Genomic DNA, 18780 nt, shown 5'->3' with positions numbered 1-18780 from the left:
TCACCCCAGTGTTTGTGTATCTCAATGAGAAAATAGAATACTTTTTTTTCCCCCGCAAAAATATGGACAGGAATAGTCTGGTCACATTTTTTTCCCTTCATTTCTGACATTTTAACTTCTGACAAACTGCAAGTTTTGGTTAGCTCCTGTTTTTACTCACACCTGCTCCTTTCACATTAAAAGTACACCAATTTGCAGCTTGAAATGTCATTGTAGAGGAGATACTTCACTTTTTCCTTTTTTATTTTCCAACATTCAAATCAGGTCATCAGCATTTAAAGGTCAATCCAGACTTCATACTTAGTGAGGCAATTATACCCCAGTCAGGTCCAAGGCCTGCCAGGCTGTGTCACGCAACATTATGAACTCACAATAAACCAGCTCAGCCGTCCAGGTCACTTATTTTGACAGGAGGTCGACCACAGAATTAACGCTGAATATGCTACGTGGCCTCCACCAAGACTAACTTTTCATGACAGTGCCAAGTGTGTGTGTGTGTGTGTGCGGTGCTGCAATCCTGGAGAAACAGCCTGTCCATCAGTTCTAATTGCTAAGGGCACAGATGTATTCTTTCTAGGCTGAGTTTAAAGAAGACGTTATGGTGGTGAAGACTGACTGTCAACAGTGTTCTTGGGTTTGGTTGAAGTCTGCAGACGGGTTTGAACTTGTGCAGGACTGCGAGCTGTTCAGAACAGTCACCGAAACAAAAACATAAATCTTCCACTCCACTCCTTACCTCACACCAACATTCCCTTTTTACAGTACTGTACTTCATAGTGCTCATTCCTCAGGAATCACAGATAAGACTGCTGTATTGCAAGTTTTGGATAAAAAGAACAGCTCACGGTCCAGCAGGCAATATACAGCCCTTTATTTGGTGAACATAACAGCTGATATTGAAAGAAAAGCACAGACATTTATGAACATAAATACAAAGGCCTGACTTTAAAATGTGGCTGATCATGAGATTGAGAGTTTGGGATATAATGATAGAAATTAAAAAGGTGCTTTTAATGGTGAAAGACATTTGAAAGTCAGTTGCTCCTTCAGCAGCAATAATTGGAAAAATTCTAATAGCTGTGAGTTTGCACGTCTATTTTCAACGTAACTTAAGCATACACAGAATCAAAAGTACATTTAAGGGACTGATCCATGTGAGGTCAAGGGTCACACATCAAGTATATGCATATTAAAAAAGTGACACTACAGGGAGAGGTGGCACAAAGCTCACTCAGAAATAGTGACAGACCAGAAACACACATTTCCACCAAACAGTACAATGCAGTGCAGCTTGCAACTGGTTTGGTTAAGCAACTGACTGATGCTTTATACCTGGTCTAGTTTGCCTTTCCACTGAGGCTGTGAAGTCAAGATGGTAACTGGCAATTGTAAAATAAACTTCAATTCATCCATTTTGGCAGAACCATCCATATGTGTCACACTTGTTGAATCCACCATTCAAATGAAACAGGTTACATGAAGCTACAGTATGTCTCCAAGCAATGGCGGCATAATGATTTCACGACATAAACGAGTAGAGGATTTGAGCAATTCAGGATGACTCGTGTGGTGCTGATACTATAAGAGAGCAATTGGTCAAGGGCCATGTTAAATTGGGGGAAAAAGTAGGTGCCTTCAAACCCGGGACCCTTTGTGCATTGGGAGCAGGGGAGTTGAGCCAGTGCATTGACTGTCTCAAGCTTGCAACATATTCAAGTTTGCTTCTTGTAAGTGTCAGAAAATACATAACGTGCAAAAAGCTTCGGATATTAGGCTGCCATCTAAAACTTCAGGGTGAACCTAAAATGCACTTTCATTCTTTACGGGTGACTTGAATTGTCATTCTCTAAATTTATGAATGCAGAGATGCAACTGTTCAATTTTGCGTCATTGTTTTGGGGACGGGGTGGCCTGCTGCAATTCATTTGTGGAATACAGACAATGCTGATCAATGCATTTTCTGACCACCAAAAATTAATGTAAACATCAATCAAAAAGACAAACACTCGGGATGAATCAAGTAAGAAGATTGGTTTAAACACCCATTCATGTCACATTGAAGTAATGATGGTCCACTGACCAATCATTGCAAAGCAGTGCACCTAATAGCGGAGTACTGTGGTAGGCAACTACGACAGGCTGCTGGGAAAAAAAGGGGGAAAAACTGGCAAGGTGTTAATCATTTGCCAGACTTGACAAAATGATCTGTACTGTACTGAAGCTCTCTTGTACTGCTTGGCTGAAATTAGGTTTCAGTGACACAGTTGCAGGGAGGTGGTTTTTAAATGCCTCAGTGGTGTGATTCATCAGAGTTAGGCTCTGTAAAGCAAGATCCTTTCAGCACAATTTTGACCAACCAAACTAGCAAATTCTCTCACTTCTGTCTCATCGCAAGAGCCTTTCTGTTTGCGGGAATAGACCGCGTAGGGCATGACGGTCCGTCTGTGTAGCACCAGCGCTCTGCCCACGTCTTTCAAGACCCGAGCATCTCCTGGAAACAAAGACACACAGATGCATGTGTTAACTAACTCCAGAAGAAAATGCAGTGCAACACAAACTCGCCTCGTTTTCCCTCCCTTTGACTTACCTCCGAGTGACTTGCCAAAGTTGCTTCATTATTCCGAGAAGCAGTTGGGGGAGCAGAAAGCAATTTAGCTCCAGACAACACTAACTACACTCTGACCTAAACTTGAAGTCATGGCATTGCATGAGCAGGCTAGTTAGCTTGCCGTGTTTATATGGCCTTGCTCACTGCTGGCTTGTCAAACTCAGCATCTCATTAGGTCCCGTCTCAAGCACTGCCAGCATCTATTCGGCCTATGAAAACACTCTTATTCTCAAAAGTGCATACGCAGCAAAGAGTGCTCCTCTGGAGAGGTGGTTGGAAAAAGGGCGAAAAATGGTGATCTTCTCTTTGATATTAAAATCATCACCTCCTGGAAAGAAAGGCTGAGCCAAAGTACGCACAGCAGACGCCAGTGAGAGAGAGGAAGGACTCGCACAAAGCAGGTATAAGATTGAACTATGCGCACGATACGTTGCACTCTACAACACCTAACAAGTGCAAAGGTTGGCTCATGGTCTTGCCAATAAGATTATTGATTAGATTTATCTAGTCATTCTAATTACCCCACACAGTTTTGCAAGACCTCTTTAGACCATCGTTCCAATACTAATTATAGCACATGCCTTGCAAAAGACTTTCAAATAAACCTTCTGAAACTGAAGGCCGTTGATTCAGAGATTTCACAATACTGCTGGAAGGGTAATATGTCCATAAAGTTGCCTGTTTACACAGAATCTATAAATGTTGGTGTACCACTGCTCATTTTTAAATGGCGTTCCAGGGTTCCATGCTCCGCGGACTTCCATCACAGAGTAACCACAGCTTATGTGAATTTGCCATTTTTGCAGACATCGATCTACTGTTGGTGTTGGGTGAAACATTCCATTGCCATTATGTATCCCCACCACTCCACCGCCTTTTCATTTGAGCAGAAATGTGAAGGCCAAATAAACATCTTGAACTCCTTCTTTGGTTCCTCGAGCCATTCCTGTGATTTTCTTGTAGCGTGGCAAAACAGATTATACTACTGGAAGGCACCACCGTCAAGATCAGCAGCCTCCAGTAAATTTAGGAGTTTTGCAAAGACAGAAGGTGAGTTAGCATCTTCTGCATGAATGCTGGGTCACACGATTCCCCTACAGAACATTAATCAACGAATCAGTGTTTATCTTTTCCCCTGGTCCAGCACAGATCTTTCCAAAAGAAAGTTGGATTCATCTGTCCAAGCCATTTAGTTATCGCTCCCGCAATTTGACACAAACAGCGATATCAAGCTGATTTAAAATTCTAAAATTCTGACTAGACAAATGTGTCTAGAACACGAAAACCAACTTCACTCAGATTTTCCTCCGTAAGGACATTTCAATCTAAGACTTTGTTAATTAATTCTTCCTTTATCAGCTTTGCTACTGAAAGTCCTGAAATTGTCAAAAATATTCAAGGACTGTTTGGTGCAAAATTTCCTTTTAAAAACAAATAAGTCAGCAGTTTATAATATTAATTAAGATATCCTTTAATATCTCACCAGCATCAGATGAACACACAAAATGAAATGACAATAACCGTAATTTTAGTAGGTCTTGAAGGCAAAAATATAACACTGTACAGTATTTACAAATTCAAAGTGGCAATGAATTCACCAGTTCCAACCACAGCTTGCCTCCTTAAGATCATTATCAGAGTGACGAGCCACTTCAAGTTACACTTCTGGTGTGTGCATGACACCAGTGTAAAGTATCACTGTCCTTTTGTGCAAATTATTTTCTGTGAACATTACACAGACCTTCATGGTGTGTACTCCCACATATCTTTAAGATAGTCTATTAACCTCCACTTTAGTACAGACCAGAACTCAGAGTGGAGACATACGGCCATTTGCCTCCTTTGACTTGCAGCGACCCAAACATCCGCTAAGAACATAAACAACTTCCTTTCACTTCGACTCGCTCTGTCCCCTTATTGATGCATCATCCTCAGTTTGAGTAAGTCCAGACAACCTTTTCCAACGCCTTTTCTGTCTATCTACCGGATGTTCAGTGACATACTGCTTTGAGGTGACGTTTCTTAAGCATCCGGGTTCAAGGGTCGGGGGAGGAGTGGTGAGGGTTGATCTGGAAGTGAGTGGGTCAGGGCTGGAGTTGGAGGCCTTGACACGTAGCCACACTTCTTGTTCTTTTCATTCATCTTGAACTTTCAAAATACGCCCATCACCGGATGCTGGTCAAAGGCACACCATGGGCTACTTCTTTGGACGTGACCACTTCCTATAACCTCTTGTTGCAAATCCAAATGCCGTTTAGATATGAAAGGAAAGAAAAGGCCAACATGTTGGTGTAGTATAGAGGTTCAAGACCTCATGTCTGTAAGCTTTCTTTTCAACTGGATGTGCTGCGATGGATCCCGGAAGAACCCTTCCAGTGCAAGAAGGGGGGGACTGGGAAAGTGCATTCGACTCCAGGGTGATTACTTGAGGAGAACACTTGTCGTTGGTAGTTTGGATTTGAAATATACCCTTCGTGTCACCAGTCCCGGAGAGCTTTCTGACATACTTCATGTTAGACATGTATATAGTATATGACAAGATAAAGGAATACACCTGGATGTTAGGGGTGAGTCGACCGACCACCTGCTGTGAAGAATATGAACTTCAACAACAACAAAAGTCAGGAGCCACATGAGAGGTGACTATCTTGAAAATTTCATGTCAACTTTTGTGTATGTCACACGTTTGGTCAGTAGACAGTTTAGTTTAAGAGGTTGACCCCTTAACAGAAACATTTTCTGCTGTGTTTATTCAGCAGAATGGACAATGACCCTGGCTTTTTTCACTCTCTCAAATAAACAATGATAGCGAACGTGTGAGATTGTTCGTATGCCTTGTGCAGAATGAATAAATATTGCACGTACACTCATGAGAGGCCACGTTGAAGTCTTAAGGCACTTGAAGTGAAAGCGACGTGATCAACGTGGGTCTGCTTTGGCTCGTTATTTAAAAATGATCTTCTTTATTTGCTTCAGTTTTATGATTCCTAACTTTTTTTTTCCATGCTCCTTTTATTCAGTGACGAAATGACATGTCTTTTTATTACCACGCTTATGTCCAGGATATATGCTTAAATTGTGTGCTATGCTGTCATTATGACACGTGGAGGGGCATTTTGGGTCACGCCACTGGGCGTATTTCTGCAACACTGGTTCGAAACCTCCACACCAGCAGATGCTCAAGCCCACAAGCTTGGCAACAGTGTGCCTGAGAGTGAAATATCCAAATGGCCAACACTGAAACATGTTGACAGTGAGTTTGGACAGTTAGGCCTGATATAATGTCCATCTCAGGCCAAGATCAACAGGCCACGGAGGAATGGAGGCACCACAAACATAAACTTGTCATAGCATATATAAACTCTGACCATGACACATCATCGGTGTTTGTGCATGGATTAAGGCGATTAATGAAATGAGAATTCCTAACATGACTTTCATTGAAAGTCATGTATATGGCAGGTAACTGGTTTAATGCGTTGAATTTTTCAGAAGGTGTAGCTATGAAACTAAAAACTCACTAAAAAGTCTCTCACAACCGAAAGCAGGTCATTTATGATTAGACTAAGCATATACCGATAAGGCAACCGATGCCTAAACATTTAGCTACTTCTAAATGGAAGGATTTCAAGGTATGACCTCACTAAAAGAAAATATGAAGCCATTTCTTGCATTTATAAATTCCCATTTGCCTCTCTATTTTCCTGTCAGTATAAATCTACCTTCACAGCATCTCTCACTTTCTCTTGAAGTGTCAGTACTTAGAATCAGCCTCCCTCCCTTTCTGGCCTTATGCTGTTCACAACTTTTATTTTTCTAATTTACTTCTCCTCTAATGGCATGTCCCAATGTTTTACCTAATAAAAATAAATAAAATAATAATAAAATAATAAACGTGTGACTAGGCTAGAATGTTGATTTGTACCTTCATCAGGATTTGGGTTGAAACGAGCATATCGGGAATTCTCCAGGTGTGGAAGGCATTGCTCAATGGCTACCCAGACATAGGTTTCTGGGCAGAGCAGCTCTGAAGGCCGGTATTGTCCCTGAAATGATAAGGAAAATATAGATCACGAGGGTTAGTGGTGGTAGTCCCTGTCACCCACATATGGCTCTCTCTCACTGAGCAGCGAATGTCGGCAATCGCATCAAATATGGGGTTTTGTCAGAGTTCGTAAAAGTTTGCATACATGTCTGTAAACAATTGTAGTTGTTGCCAACAGTTTTTCTAGTCGCAAGGAAATTGTGAACGTGTTCCAAATTTAAAGTGCTTGTGCTAACAGATGGCCATCGGTGGAATGTTGTGCAGCAGCGTATTCGTAATGGACACACACATGGATCTGATGCTCTCCATGTCCCAACCGCCTTCAGCCTCCTACAACTGTCAGCACAGGCGGCTTGACACTCACACACTCCAGCTCACCTCTATGGACTCCTTCAACACTGCTGAGGAACACACCTCTAAATAGGCATACAAACAAACCCACACACACCTGCTTGTCGATAAAAGCAGACTTATTTCTGCAGGCCTCAGCAGCTCCAATCAAGCAGGAAGCATGGAAGGGAATAATAAGGGAGGTGAGAGACACTTTCTTTTTTCAACTTCTTTCCATGCTGGTGTCTTCAGTCCAAAATGATATTTCGTTATAGAAGTTTTAGAAAAGCAAGGCTAAACGAAAGTTATTTGAACTGAAGCGAAACTGAATACTGGTCCTGTTTTGACTTCTCTCTGCGATAGACCGACTACTTTTTTCTATTTGCAAAGTAAACATTTTAACTAAATAATGCCACTTTCTTATTAAGTCTTGCTACATTTTATCATTTCTAATGTACATGTTAAAGTGTATTAGCAAGTCTTATTTCTAATGGCAGGTGATGTGTTTGGGAAAGCTGAAACCTCTGTTGCACTGCATGCCATAACAGTGGCCTCCCTGCCTGGGGAAAATCTGTATATTTGAATGTAAATTGGAACATCTGCTTTGTTGCTTTAATGATAATGTGTGAATGCAAAATAAATAATGAAGTACACTGGGAATTTTCCACGATTGCCTCACGAAGTAAAAAGTTGCTGCTAATTTTGCTGTGCGGAGGCCTTGCTGGGATGAGATCCAATCATTCGCCAGCCCTCGTTTACTCTTCATTCCATCATAGCATGTCCGGACGGATATGGATGTAATGCTGGTGACAAGCGGGGACAAGGACAATAGGAACATGAATGAAAGAAAAAGCAGAAAAAGGCATAAATGAAAAAAGATATGGACAGATTTGTTGAAAATGTTCATGGTATTGGAGAAAGCAACAAGTTGAAAGTGGGTGAGTCAAAGTGTAAAAAGAACATACCAAAGTGTATAGACCAAGAGGAAAAGTACAGTACGAAACTTTACAAGGGCATACTCTTGTTAATGAACGAATACCAAATGTCATGATTCATTGTATCTATTCATCCATTTTCTGCAACGCTTATCCGCTTATATACAAGTTGCTGTAACCTATCCCAGATGACTTTGGGCGGAAGGCAGACAACACCCTGAACTGGTCGCCAGTCAGTCACAGGGCACATATAGAGACTAATGACCATTCGCATAACCATATGCACACGGTCACCGAGGGGGAACGGATCCCATCCTACCCGCACACAAGTTCGGGGAGTGTGCCACGACATCATGGATGACTCTTGATCCCAATTATTTGTTTTCCCCAAAAAAAAAAAAAAACATGGTTTGTTCAAGATTGAATAAATCTCCACAATCAGTGTAAATAGACACTCATATGGCTTACACGATATTATACACATTCTCAAGCAACCCCGCTCGCACACTTTTATTTATTCAGAGCAATTTTCAAACCACAGACTGTCCATGAATATACAGTAAATAACTGGAAAAATGCTGACAGAAAGAACTTTTGCGGCAACAGAGAGAATGAAACTCACAAATGTCAGCAAAAGGCTTTGCTCTTCTCTGGCATTTTGCCATTCATATTGACCTTGTTTTCTTGCACACTTCAAGAGATCATCATTGCCTCAGAACAATAAAGATGATTTATAAGAATGGCAATTAATCAGACACATAGATAATCTGCACTTTACTACGAACAAGTAATCCCACACAACTTTCTGGTTCTTTTATCGTCTCCATTTCCAGACTCGAATCTGAAGACATAATTTTGATTCAAAGTAAAATAAATTAAACATTTGACGAAAATTAAGGAATTTTATTAATTTTTGAAATCCTTAAAAATGATACAGGACGAGAACAAAATAATACAACTTCATTTTAGGGTTCCAGAAAAAATCTGGTACAAAAAGTTGAACCTTCTCAGGCTGAGTCATTGGGGAATTTGGTCCTGGATTTCCTGACCAGCACACCACAGGCTGTCAAGATCCACAACACTGTCTCCTTCTCCATCAGATCACAGCACTGGCTCTACCCAGGGCTGTGTGCTGGGCCCCCTACTGTTCACACGACTGACCTTTGACTGCTTTGTGGAATTCCCGATCTGTCATAGTGAAGTTTGCACTACAGCGTGAGTGAGATCATGCATCACTAACAATGATGAGTCCGAGTACAGAATAAAATGAATGAAACAAGAAAACCTAGTTGACTTGTGGAAATATAACTATTTTTACATCAATTTGAAATAGACCGGGCGGCATGGTGAGCGACTGGTTAGTTTTATTGTTGTATTTTTATCTTCGCAATACCATATCATGTGGAAATGTTTGTTAATATGACAAAATTTCTTGAATACTTGCAATTACATGAATAAAGCTCATTGAAGACATTCAAGTGTACAGTATTATAATTTGAGACACAACACAATTGTCCTGGACATTTCCTGTATTAAGTATGATTTGGCTCTGAGAATCTCATAGTAAAAGCACATTGCTTCACATCCAAGTGTTGTTTAAAGTTGCTCACTTTAAGAATTATTTGAGGGCAAGACGACAAGACTGGATGTGGTGTCCATAGTGTGTTTTCTTTGCAGCATCCACATCTGCTGCTTATTTCCTATACATATTACTTGTTAAGTTTTCCCCTCACAAATATGGCAACATGGGTAATGCAATAAAAGACAGATCTGCATCAAATGTGGAGTAAAACGGGAGTTACGGAAAGTTGGTGGTAAACTTTTTTTGAAACCTCTCCACCCCCAACCCCAAAAAAAGAGCCAGTTTTATAATAATGGAGTGTGGTAATTAGTAGAAATGACACATACAAGCACGTTTGGCCCAGCAAACAAAAAAAGGTCACTGTGTTAAATGTGCAGTTCATCTATAATAAGTTGTTCAGTTGTTTTTCATTCAGGCCATAAAACAAATTAACTGACATACAAAGAGGTCTAGTGTGAGCCAAAGCCAAGCAGACTTTACCCAGCCTGGTCCGGGGGGTTAGGCTCTGACCCAGGGTCAGGTTCAGCCAATCTCAATCCCCAAAAATGAAATGCATAATAAACATGGGCCATGATACTTGCATCCGTCGACCCTCTCAAACGTACAACTCTTCAGCATTTTAACATTTGTTGGAATGTACACATTACGGCCAGACAAGGAGGCACTGCCGAGCCATGAGGCTGCTGATGGACATTCGTAAACAGCATGATGCACAAACATACACATGCAGCTAGACAAATAACGCTTAGAGTTAAGGAGCCTGGACACAGGGATCGCACCACTGAAAGACATGTCCAAACAAGACATGATTCTGAAAAGGGACCCACAGCAACCCACACTCTCACTGCAGTCTGCAACACTGTGTGTATTTATGTAGTGGTGGGGGTCCTTTTAGAAATGGCCTGAACATGTCTGGAGTCTATGTTTTGGGGGAGATTTATACCACGGGCAGCAGTTTAAACAATGTCCGCCAAGGCTGTTGCACCTTAGTCAACACAAAACCACAGCACAGTCTTCAAATAAAGTATCCAGGCTGTGGGCCCCAAGACAGGCCTCATAATCGCAACACCAACCCACTCAACCCCTTGCTCTGCCTCACCCAGCAAAGCGTCATGGCTCCACGGATGACAGGTTAATGAGGAGAAAATATTTTTATAGGATCACATTTCAACTGACTCTTGAGAACCAATGGTAGAGCCGTTATGGGTATCAGTTCACAGCTTTGGCACCTTTATCTCTTTATCACGTTTGGTCTTTACAGGGAGGCTAGCCTGACATCTGTCTCACACTCGCTACATCTTAGTGACAAGTGGAACAATAACTAATCTTAAAAGCTCAGCTCATGCATCCAGCTCGACACTCCCAGCAACACAAAAACATGTATTTTTGATTGCAGTTCATAAGTGCTTATCGAAAGATCTTAATGTATCTTGACAAGCCCCCCCGCCACCACCAAAAAGGGGGGGGGGCAGCTGCGGCGGTTTTAAAAAAACAAATTGTGATGGTAATGGCAAGGCAAACACCTCTGGATGGCAGCTAGAAGGTCCTGGATCTGCTCAGCATGATAACGTTTCTAAACTCTCACTTTCAGCTCTGTGACCTTCGCACCACCCCCTCCTCGCTCCAACCATGCAACCGCTCACACCCCCAACTGCATCATTCAATCCATGGTGCGACGGAATCTACCCCTGACCTGACCCCTTGAACCTTGCTCTGTCAGAACCTCACCCTGTCAGCAATACTCCCGGGGGATGCCAAGTGCTGGTTGCCACAAGACCAGGTCGTACGTAGTCTGTTAGCGATTTGTTATATACACAACTACAACAAGGCAAGAAGAAAAGTGTTGATGTGACAAAAAGAGGAATAATGGTAATGGTAATATTAAAAAAAAAAGTCTGTTGAAAGCTACACCATTGGTGGTCTCCTACTGAGTTAAATCAAACACAGTTGGAGAATTTGTCAGCAAGGCAGGGTAGAGTGTGAGGTAAAAAAGCTTTACCTCAAGACAAGTTGAAAATGGACCTGACAGGCCTTTTACTTTAAACGGAAACTTTTTTTTAAACATAAGATTAAATGAAAAATACAAATACCACAACCAGGGTGAGTAGAATCATTTATTGTATGAAGGTAAACACATTTGAGAAACACCTCCATCGACATCAGAATTGCACAAGTGATCCAAGCATGAGGACATGACAAATGGAAAAACAAGATCCTTACTGCTGCCGAAGTACTGTGCCAACAAAGCTTGTAATGAGGCCCACAAACACTGAAAGAAATCTGCCGTCAAGTGTTAAGTTCTGAATGGAACCATATTCGATGGCATCACCTGTTTGCTTGCTTCCCATCAGTCTTTCATCCCAACCAAAATGGTAGTTGCTTTTTTGGGAAACAAGAGGGAAAAAGTCTGTTGTCTGGACCTGTCTGGCCTGAGAAGTATGACAATATGTCTACAAGTCTTACACAGTCAAATAGAAAGACAAAAAAATGAAATTTAGACTTCGAGCAAAGATGAGGAAGGGAGCATATGTGGAAAGTCCACAGCGAGATGCCACAGACTCATCAGTCACTGTCATTTTTAAGATGTGCAAGTGACACTCACATTCCCATACACAAAACATACTGCATGAATGGGGCTCTTGGGGGAAAATATGCATTCAGTCGGCTATCTGAGACATCTCGCAAGTTCTAACATGCAGGTTTGTACTAGTAGAATGGACAGGTTGAGGGTGAACTACAGATGGCACTGTAATTAAAAAAAAAACATTCATGAACGGCAATACAAGTCTGTTGATGAGCGTGCCTCACGTTAATGACCTTGATAAAACTTCTCTGACAAGTTGTACGTTTGCTGACATCAAAGCACACAGATTAATCCTAGTGCAGATTCTCAATCCATAAACACTTGAACAAATCAAGCAAATGCCTAATTCTGGCAGGCCAAGAGGGTGCTAAGTATTTTGGCATTTCTATATGGGCCAGGATCATTCTAACCAAATATTGGGTCATGTAAACGCATATCGGGATACCTCCACTGAACGGAACATTCGTTTGTGTTCTGAGCATGCTCTATACACAAGGAATATTGGTCTTTCAATTACAGGAAGTACTTGTATGTGCAGTGTTTGGTGTGCAACACACTGGAAAAATACAGAAGGAGAGGTAAACAAACATGGCGAAGCACAAAACCACATTTAGGAGCAAGGAGGAACCTGACTATTTTATTGGTGTGGTGAAACATATGAATAGATCATTTTAATGTCTTTAATTGATAAGTAGAAAGTAAGTCGAGGAATTGACGTCTATTTGCGTCATGACGTCCGTTCGTCACATTTTAGAGTGGGACATTCTAATTGATCACAATTACCATGTATATGCAAGTAACTCATGCGTGTTAATTCTAATGTTTCAGAAACCGGAATTTCGACCTGAATTATATAAAAACATATAAACGTAGTCATAGAAGGAACGCGTTTAATTTATTCGACTCTTCATCAAAAGACATCATTTCAGCTGAGTTCATCTCAAGCAAGGTTTATTCAGATGGCTTTTGTTGCACATGAGGCACTTGGGAGAAAAAAGGTGTCAGAAGGGCTGAGACCTTTGGGCTCATTTAACATCTAAGACTTTCACCTTCTGCTCTCCACAGCTCAACAACAGAAGGCCAGAGAGCGCCAAAGGGACAAGGACAAGAGCCAAGGGCAGGATGTCACGTCCAGCCACAAAACCACCAGCCAAACCAGGAAGGCCCTTGGGACACACACTCTCCAGTTTTACAACAAATGAGATGGCCTGACACTAGCCAGGCAACCTCCTTTTCCTTTTCTGGGCTGGCCTCCAAATCTTCAGTGACCCTGCTCTTGGGTGCTGGCACGACTCAGATTCATTTTCACAAGTTGGTCTGTTCTTGTCCAAACAGTACAATGATTTCACTTGTATGTCCAAATAATGTTCATTTTGAAGCAATACAAATATAAGTTCAACTTTAAAAAGCGCATGAACACGGGCCATTAATGGTAGCAAAGTGAAAATGATAGAACACTTGGGGAAACAGCTTGATGATGATCTGCTGCAGTCCCGATACGCTCAACACATAATCTTGTCAGCATTTTCTATAGTGCTGCAATGTACCAAATTAACATGGTCTCAGGCAACAAAGCAAAAGAAGGATGATGGGGAGTAAAATGAAGAAGAGTGGTGTTCAAGTGCTTTGAGTGGAGTCCAGCAAGGCCCCCATTGCTGGTGCAATTGACGGATTGAGGTAAACAACAGGAATGAGATTCAGAAATGGGTAACGCTCCAATACAATGGTGCTGGATTTTCGGCGCACCCCAACTTGAACACAGTGTGTATTAATGAATTGCTTGGGCTTATATGCAAATGAATCATGTCGGGAGAGAAAGTATCTGCATGGGAGGGTTTCTAAGGGAGTGTAAGAGCCCAAGGTGGGAACTCTGCAACCTTCTCACCCTTGTTCAGTGTTCCTCCCAAAGGGTAAAAAAGGGAGAAGTGGGGTTGTTCGGAACGAGATGCTGCAGTTGCACACACACACACACACACACACACACACACACACAAGAGCAAATATGGGGGTTGAGGGGGGAAATTCCAACGCAAGTGTTGTGGAAACAGTGGCTTCAGATAAAACATGACTGGGAGTGTGATGTGATTGATATTGATCGAATATCTATGCAGAACCCAAGTGAAAAATAATGATACATTAAAAAAAAAAACGAGATGTGGCACTTGGCCATAATCTCCAATAAGAATTCAGTTTAATTTTACTTTTCAAATGTATTTACTCTCACCTTGTATTAAGAGGGTTATTTATCTAACCTCCTAATCTAATACTAATCAACGTATTAATTAACCTCGCTTATTCTACCATATCAATCCTGTGTATTCTGAAAATCATTTCTTTATACCACTTTAAAATTTATATATATATATATATATATATATATATATACACACACACACACACACACACATATGGGGGGTGTACTCATTAAAAGCATATATTTCATTTTGCACTTTCAAAACATTTGTGAGCAAAAAATGTGCTCTGAACATTACACAGAGAGAAAGATATGGGGATGTGAGACAAACGATACCTTATATCGCATCTTGGGACAGGAGTGAATGTAAAAGCCCATGTAGTAGTGGGACAGCTTTGGGGACGACTTCTGTAGCTGCCTTGTGAAAGCAATCTCCCTAAAATGGAAAAAGAGGTGACAATTTTAAGATGATTGCACATTTTAGTTCTGAGAATGTATCACGCGACAGGTAAAATATAGTTTGCTCTAACAACGCAAAATACCATTATTATTGCAAATGACACGATTGAAATATCAGACCGGATAACTATGCTTTAAATCGGCCAAGTAATTATTGACCAAAATATTGATTACATTGCTTGGCAAGAAAATGCTGGAACATTTACGCTGGGATCCATATGTAAGGTTTTCAGAGCCAAACAAAATTTATAAGACCCGGTCTGCAAATACATTTCAGCCTAAAATACAGTATGTCGCTCATTCAAAAATTTCAAATACAAATTTGTTGAAATTGAATGAAATATAATTTCTCTAAAATAGGATGTAAGGTTCTTTAAAAAAAAATGTTCAAAAAAAATCAAACTGAAAGTTCTATTTCTTCAACACACCAAAGAAATCTTGAAGAACAAAGTGTGTACAAATAAAATGCTAAAATACACAAAGCAACACCATAGTGCACCTTTTAAAACAGTATATAATGCAGGTTCCGAAATAAAATTGTCCAACACATTTAAAACCGGTATCCAAGCTGAGGAAGTAAACACCCAAACGCAAGGAGGCAGCTTTTCTTGTCTCATTTCATTAGACGAAAACAACACCCTTCTCTCTATAGAAGCAGTGAGCCTTTAAGCACAAAAGCAGGTGGTAAAAAAGGAGATTTATACAGCTTCTTCAAATACAGTAAATGTCTTTCCTTCCTTTATCCCCCCCCAGTAGTTTCTTCCTTAATTGCATCCTTTTACTAACCATTCATTTTCTCCTTCCATCTGCCATTTCCTTCACCATTCCATAACTAAATTCCAGCTCCTTTTGTTTCACTCTTCCTTCTACCACCTTTCATCCACCCAAACGAAGGGGGAGAATTCCCTTTCTTTCAAAACTTTCAAGTAAGAGAAAGAGGCCTTAACATAAAATAGATGCTCTGAAAAATAAGACATGGGACAAAGGGAACGTGGGGGGAGAGAAAAGTGGAGAGAGCAGGAGGAGAATATAAAACACCGTGTTGGAGAAAGCGAAAAGAAGGCTGAGGAGAAGCAGCTCCAGTGAGGTGCTAGAAGGTCACCCACTTGCTGCCAGGTTCCTGGGTTCCCATCCCCTCACCACAAAAGGCCTGAATTGAGTGAAGGGGGTAGGGGGTCCAAGAAAAGCAAGGGGTCCATTCACCCCCCCTAAAAAAAAAAAACACTGCAGACCCCCCCCCCCCTTCTCTCGAGCCCCTCACACCCCCAATCTCACATCAATGGGAGCAGCTTGAGTTTACCATTATCCCCTCTTCAGCCATCTGACACTCCAGCACAAGCCAATTATCAGGCCCTGATGAAGGCACGCAAACACACAGACACACACACACAGGGAGGTGCACCCTCATATGAACAAGACAAGTTTTTTTCCCAAAAATGAGAGTGTGTTAATTAGCTCGTTCATGTGTTATCAAAGTTGTAGAGCTGATCAGTGTGTGCGGGAATTGACTATATTTCTGAAAAAACGTGTGCTGCAAAAACAATTGTACATGACCTTGAGCTGTTAATTTTCACAATTTTGTATGAGGAAAAAAATTCACAGCACAGAAATGTAACGACAACTACTGAAATGATGATCTTGTTTCAACCTACCGGTACTCATTTGTTTAGTCAATGTGAAATTCGGGCCTGCGTAGTTAAACACAAAGATATAAACAATCCGTTTCACAAACCTGGTTCAACAAATTCTGAGTTTAGTTCTGATCTCTTAGTTGATCTACTCTGGGACAGGAAACTCTGAGGTGTCCAGTTCCAGAACAGCTTATTTGAATCAGTTTGATCAACTGCGAGTGCCTTCACCTGGAATGAAGTGCATGTCCCACAACTATGGAAAGCCAGCATCAATGGCAGCCATATTCGACGAGTCACCATGACAACGGGGAAGTAGAGGCTGCGTTTTTCACCAAACTAGAACTGGAAATATGAGTGCTCTGATGCGGCAGGTTTGAACACATTAACTGGACATGGACTTTTTATATAGTGACTCAGATTTAAATGACAGACGGCAGCACAAGACTATGCCACAACCCGCCTCCTGACTGAATGAATGAGGAAATGAAATGGGGTGTGTCGCTCCGAAAGAGGGCGTAGACAGAAACTCCCGACCAGGTTAGCTTGATAGTCTGTTCCTGCGGTAACTGACCGTGAGTTTAAGTTAACTCTCTCTCGCTGAAAATGGCTAGAGTTACCCCTCTTTCTCCGTTTTGAATTACCTTCCTTTTTTAAAACGGAAAACTCAGAGTTTCCCTCTTCAGGATTAACAGAATCTCGTGTTTTCACAAAATCTGCTTTGTGAAGCGGACCACAAGTTAACTGTGCAATCTGCCATATAATGGAAGAGCATTTAATAGTTGTTCCTGTCGCTATACATCACAGGCATCTACCGTTAACGGATGACGTGTAGCAGTACTCAATAAGTTTTCAGCTGAATTGAGACGGTATAATTTACTGTAGCAAACCACTTACCTAGAGACCAATGAAACCGCTGACGCACGGAGGTCACAAAATTATGCATAGGACAAGATTAACTAAAAATATGAATGTATATATTTTAACATGTTTTAGTGTCCCACTCGATGATGCTTCACAAAGAAAAAAAAATACAGTATATCTTTATGTTTGAAGCCTGAAATGTGGCAAAAGGTCAAAAAATTTCAGGGGGGCCAAATACTATCACAAGTCACCGTAATGGAAAACACATATTTAAAAGCTGACTGTTACAAGAAATTAAAAGAAAATTGTACCAGCTTTGTGTTACAACGTACAGTATATATATACAGATTCAGGCATGATAATGTTCCTTCCTGAGAACAAACATCTCAGTTTGTTCTCACAGAACTTGGCAAAGTGTGGTTGAGAGGACCAGCTAAATAAGTGGTCCACTTATCCTCAGTGAATATCCAAAGATGCTTGGCAGTGGTGGTTTAACAAAAGAATATTTTGAAGCCATTTTCCAAGCCACTTTGGACAGACCTCTAATTGGATAAATATGATCTATGAGCAATCTTATGTTGCATTAATTTGTGATATTTTTAAATATTACATGAAATAAGTTGGCAACATTGTAATGGTAATTGCAAAGTGCAGACAACTACTACTAATAATTTTTTTTAAAGTTTTGAAAACATTGCCATATGTCTGTGCCATTTGAAGCACAACATGAGACTTTATTGGGATTTTCAATAATGAAGGCCTTAGAAAAATCAAATCTAAGATTCATAAGGATTCATGGACACTCGGCACTGCCAGGAGGTTTTGAGCACAGGCAGCCATGGCAAGTAGATCGAGGAGGAGAGATGATAAAAGATCTGTGCTCTGGTGTCTGTAAACAAGCAGGAGGACATCAGTACAGTGAGCTTCCTGTACTTCCTGGAGAAAACCTCCTCCAGACCCAATCACTTAGTTTAAGTCTTGAATTCTACTTGAGACTAAAAATAAAAAAAGTGATGGGAAGCAGTGCACTTTGAATCATCAAGATCCCCCCCCCCTCAACATGAGCAATGCCCACCTGTCCAAACTGGTCTCACTTTTTTGTGGATTACACACGTGCACACAAAATCACCCACAAACGCATACTGTACAACATCATCATCAACCCAACATCTGTGAAATATTTTAAAACGTTTACCCACTTTATTGATGACCATTTCACTGGAATTGCCAGAAATGTGTCTATAGTGTGTGTGTGTAGTGTATACATGTGTGTGCTCTAATTTCGTCTTGGCAGAGAGAACTGTCGCCAGCTAAACCACAATAGAAAAGCTGCCTCAGCTAATCAAATGTGAAGACAGAGGAATGTTCCTCACCCTCACGTGTGTGTGTGTGTGTGTGTGTATATATATATATATATATATATATATATATACAGTATATACATATACATACATACACACACACACAGACAGACACACACACACACCAGTGACATTTTCCAGAGACGTGTCATTTCAAGTCCATATTTGATGACTAATTAATTAAGTTTAA

At 40.9% G+C, this 18780-nt stretch overlaps 1 protein-coding gene across 3 annotated transcripts in view; it reads right to left on the bottom strand.

Annotated features, from left to right (window-relative positions):
• Positions 1-849: 849 nt before the first annotated feature.
• Positions 850-18780, bottom strand: part of ate1 (arginyltransferase 1) — a 38112-nt gene continuing 20181 nt past the window's right edge. For all 3 annotated transcript variants that reach the window (XM_086122056.1, XM_086122057.1, XM_086122058.1), the window contains 3 exons: positions 14615-14714; positions 6534-6654; positions 850-2491 (listed from right to left, as the gene is read on the bottom strand). In XM_086122056.1, coding sequence (XP_085978182.1) covers positions 2313-2491; positions 6534-6654; positions 14615-14714 — 400 coding nt within the window. In that variant the 3' untranslated portion in view covers positions 850-2312. The remainder of the gene's footprint in view (positions 2492-6533; positions 6655-14614; positions 14715-18780) is intronic.

Source organism: Hippocampus guttulatus, chromosome 10 (genome assembly GCF_054856545.1).
Source record: "Hippocampus guttulatus isolate MCC_2025c chromosome 10, RoL_Hgut_1.0, whole genome shotgun sequence".
NCBI classification, from domain to species: Eukaryota; Metazoa; Chordata; class Actinopteri; order Syngnathiformes; family Syngnathidae; genus Hippocampus; species Hippocampus guttulatus.
Note: the sequence above shows the minus strand (reverse complement) of the source record. Positions and strands in the feature narration are given on the sequence as shown.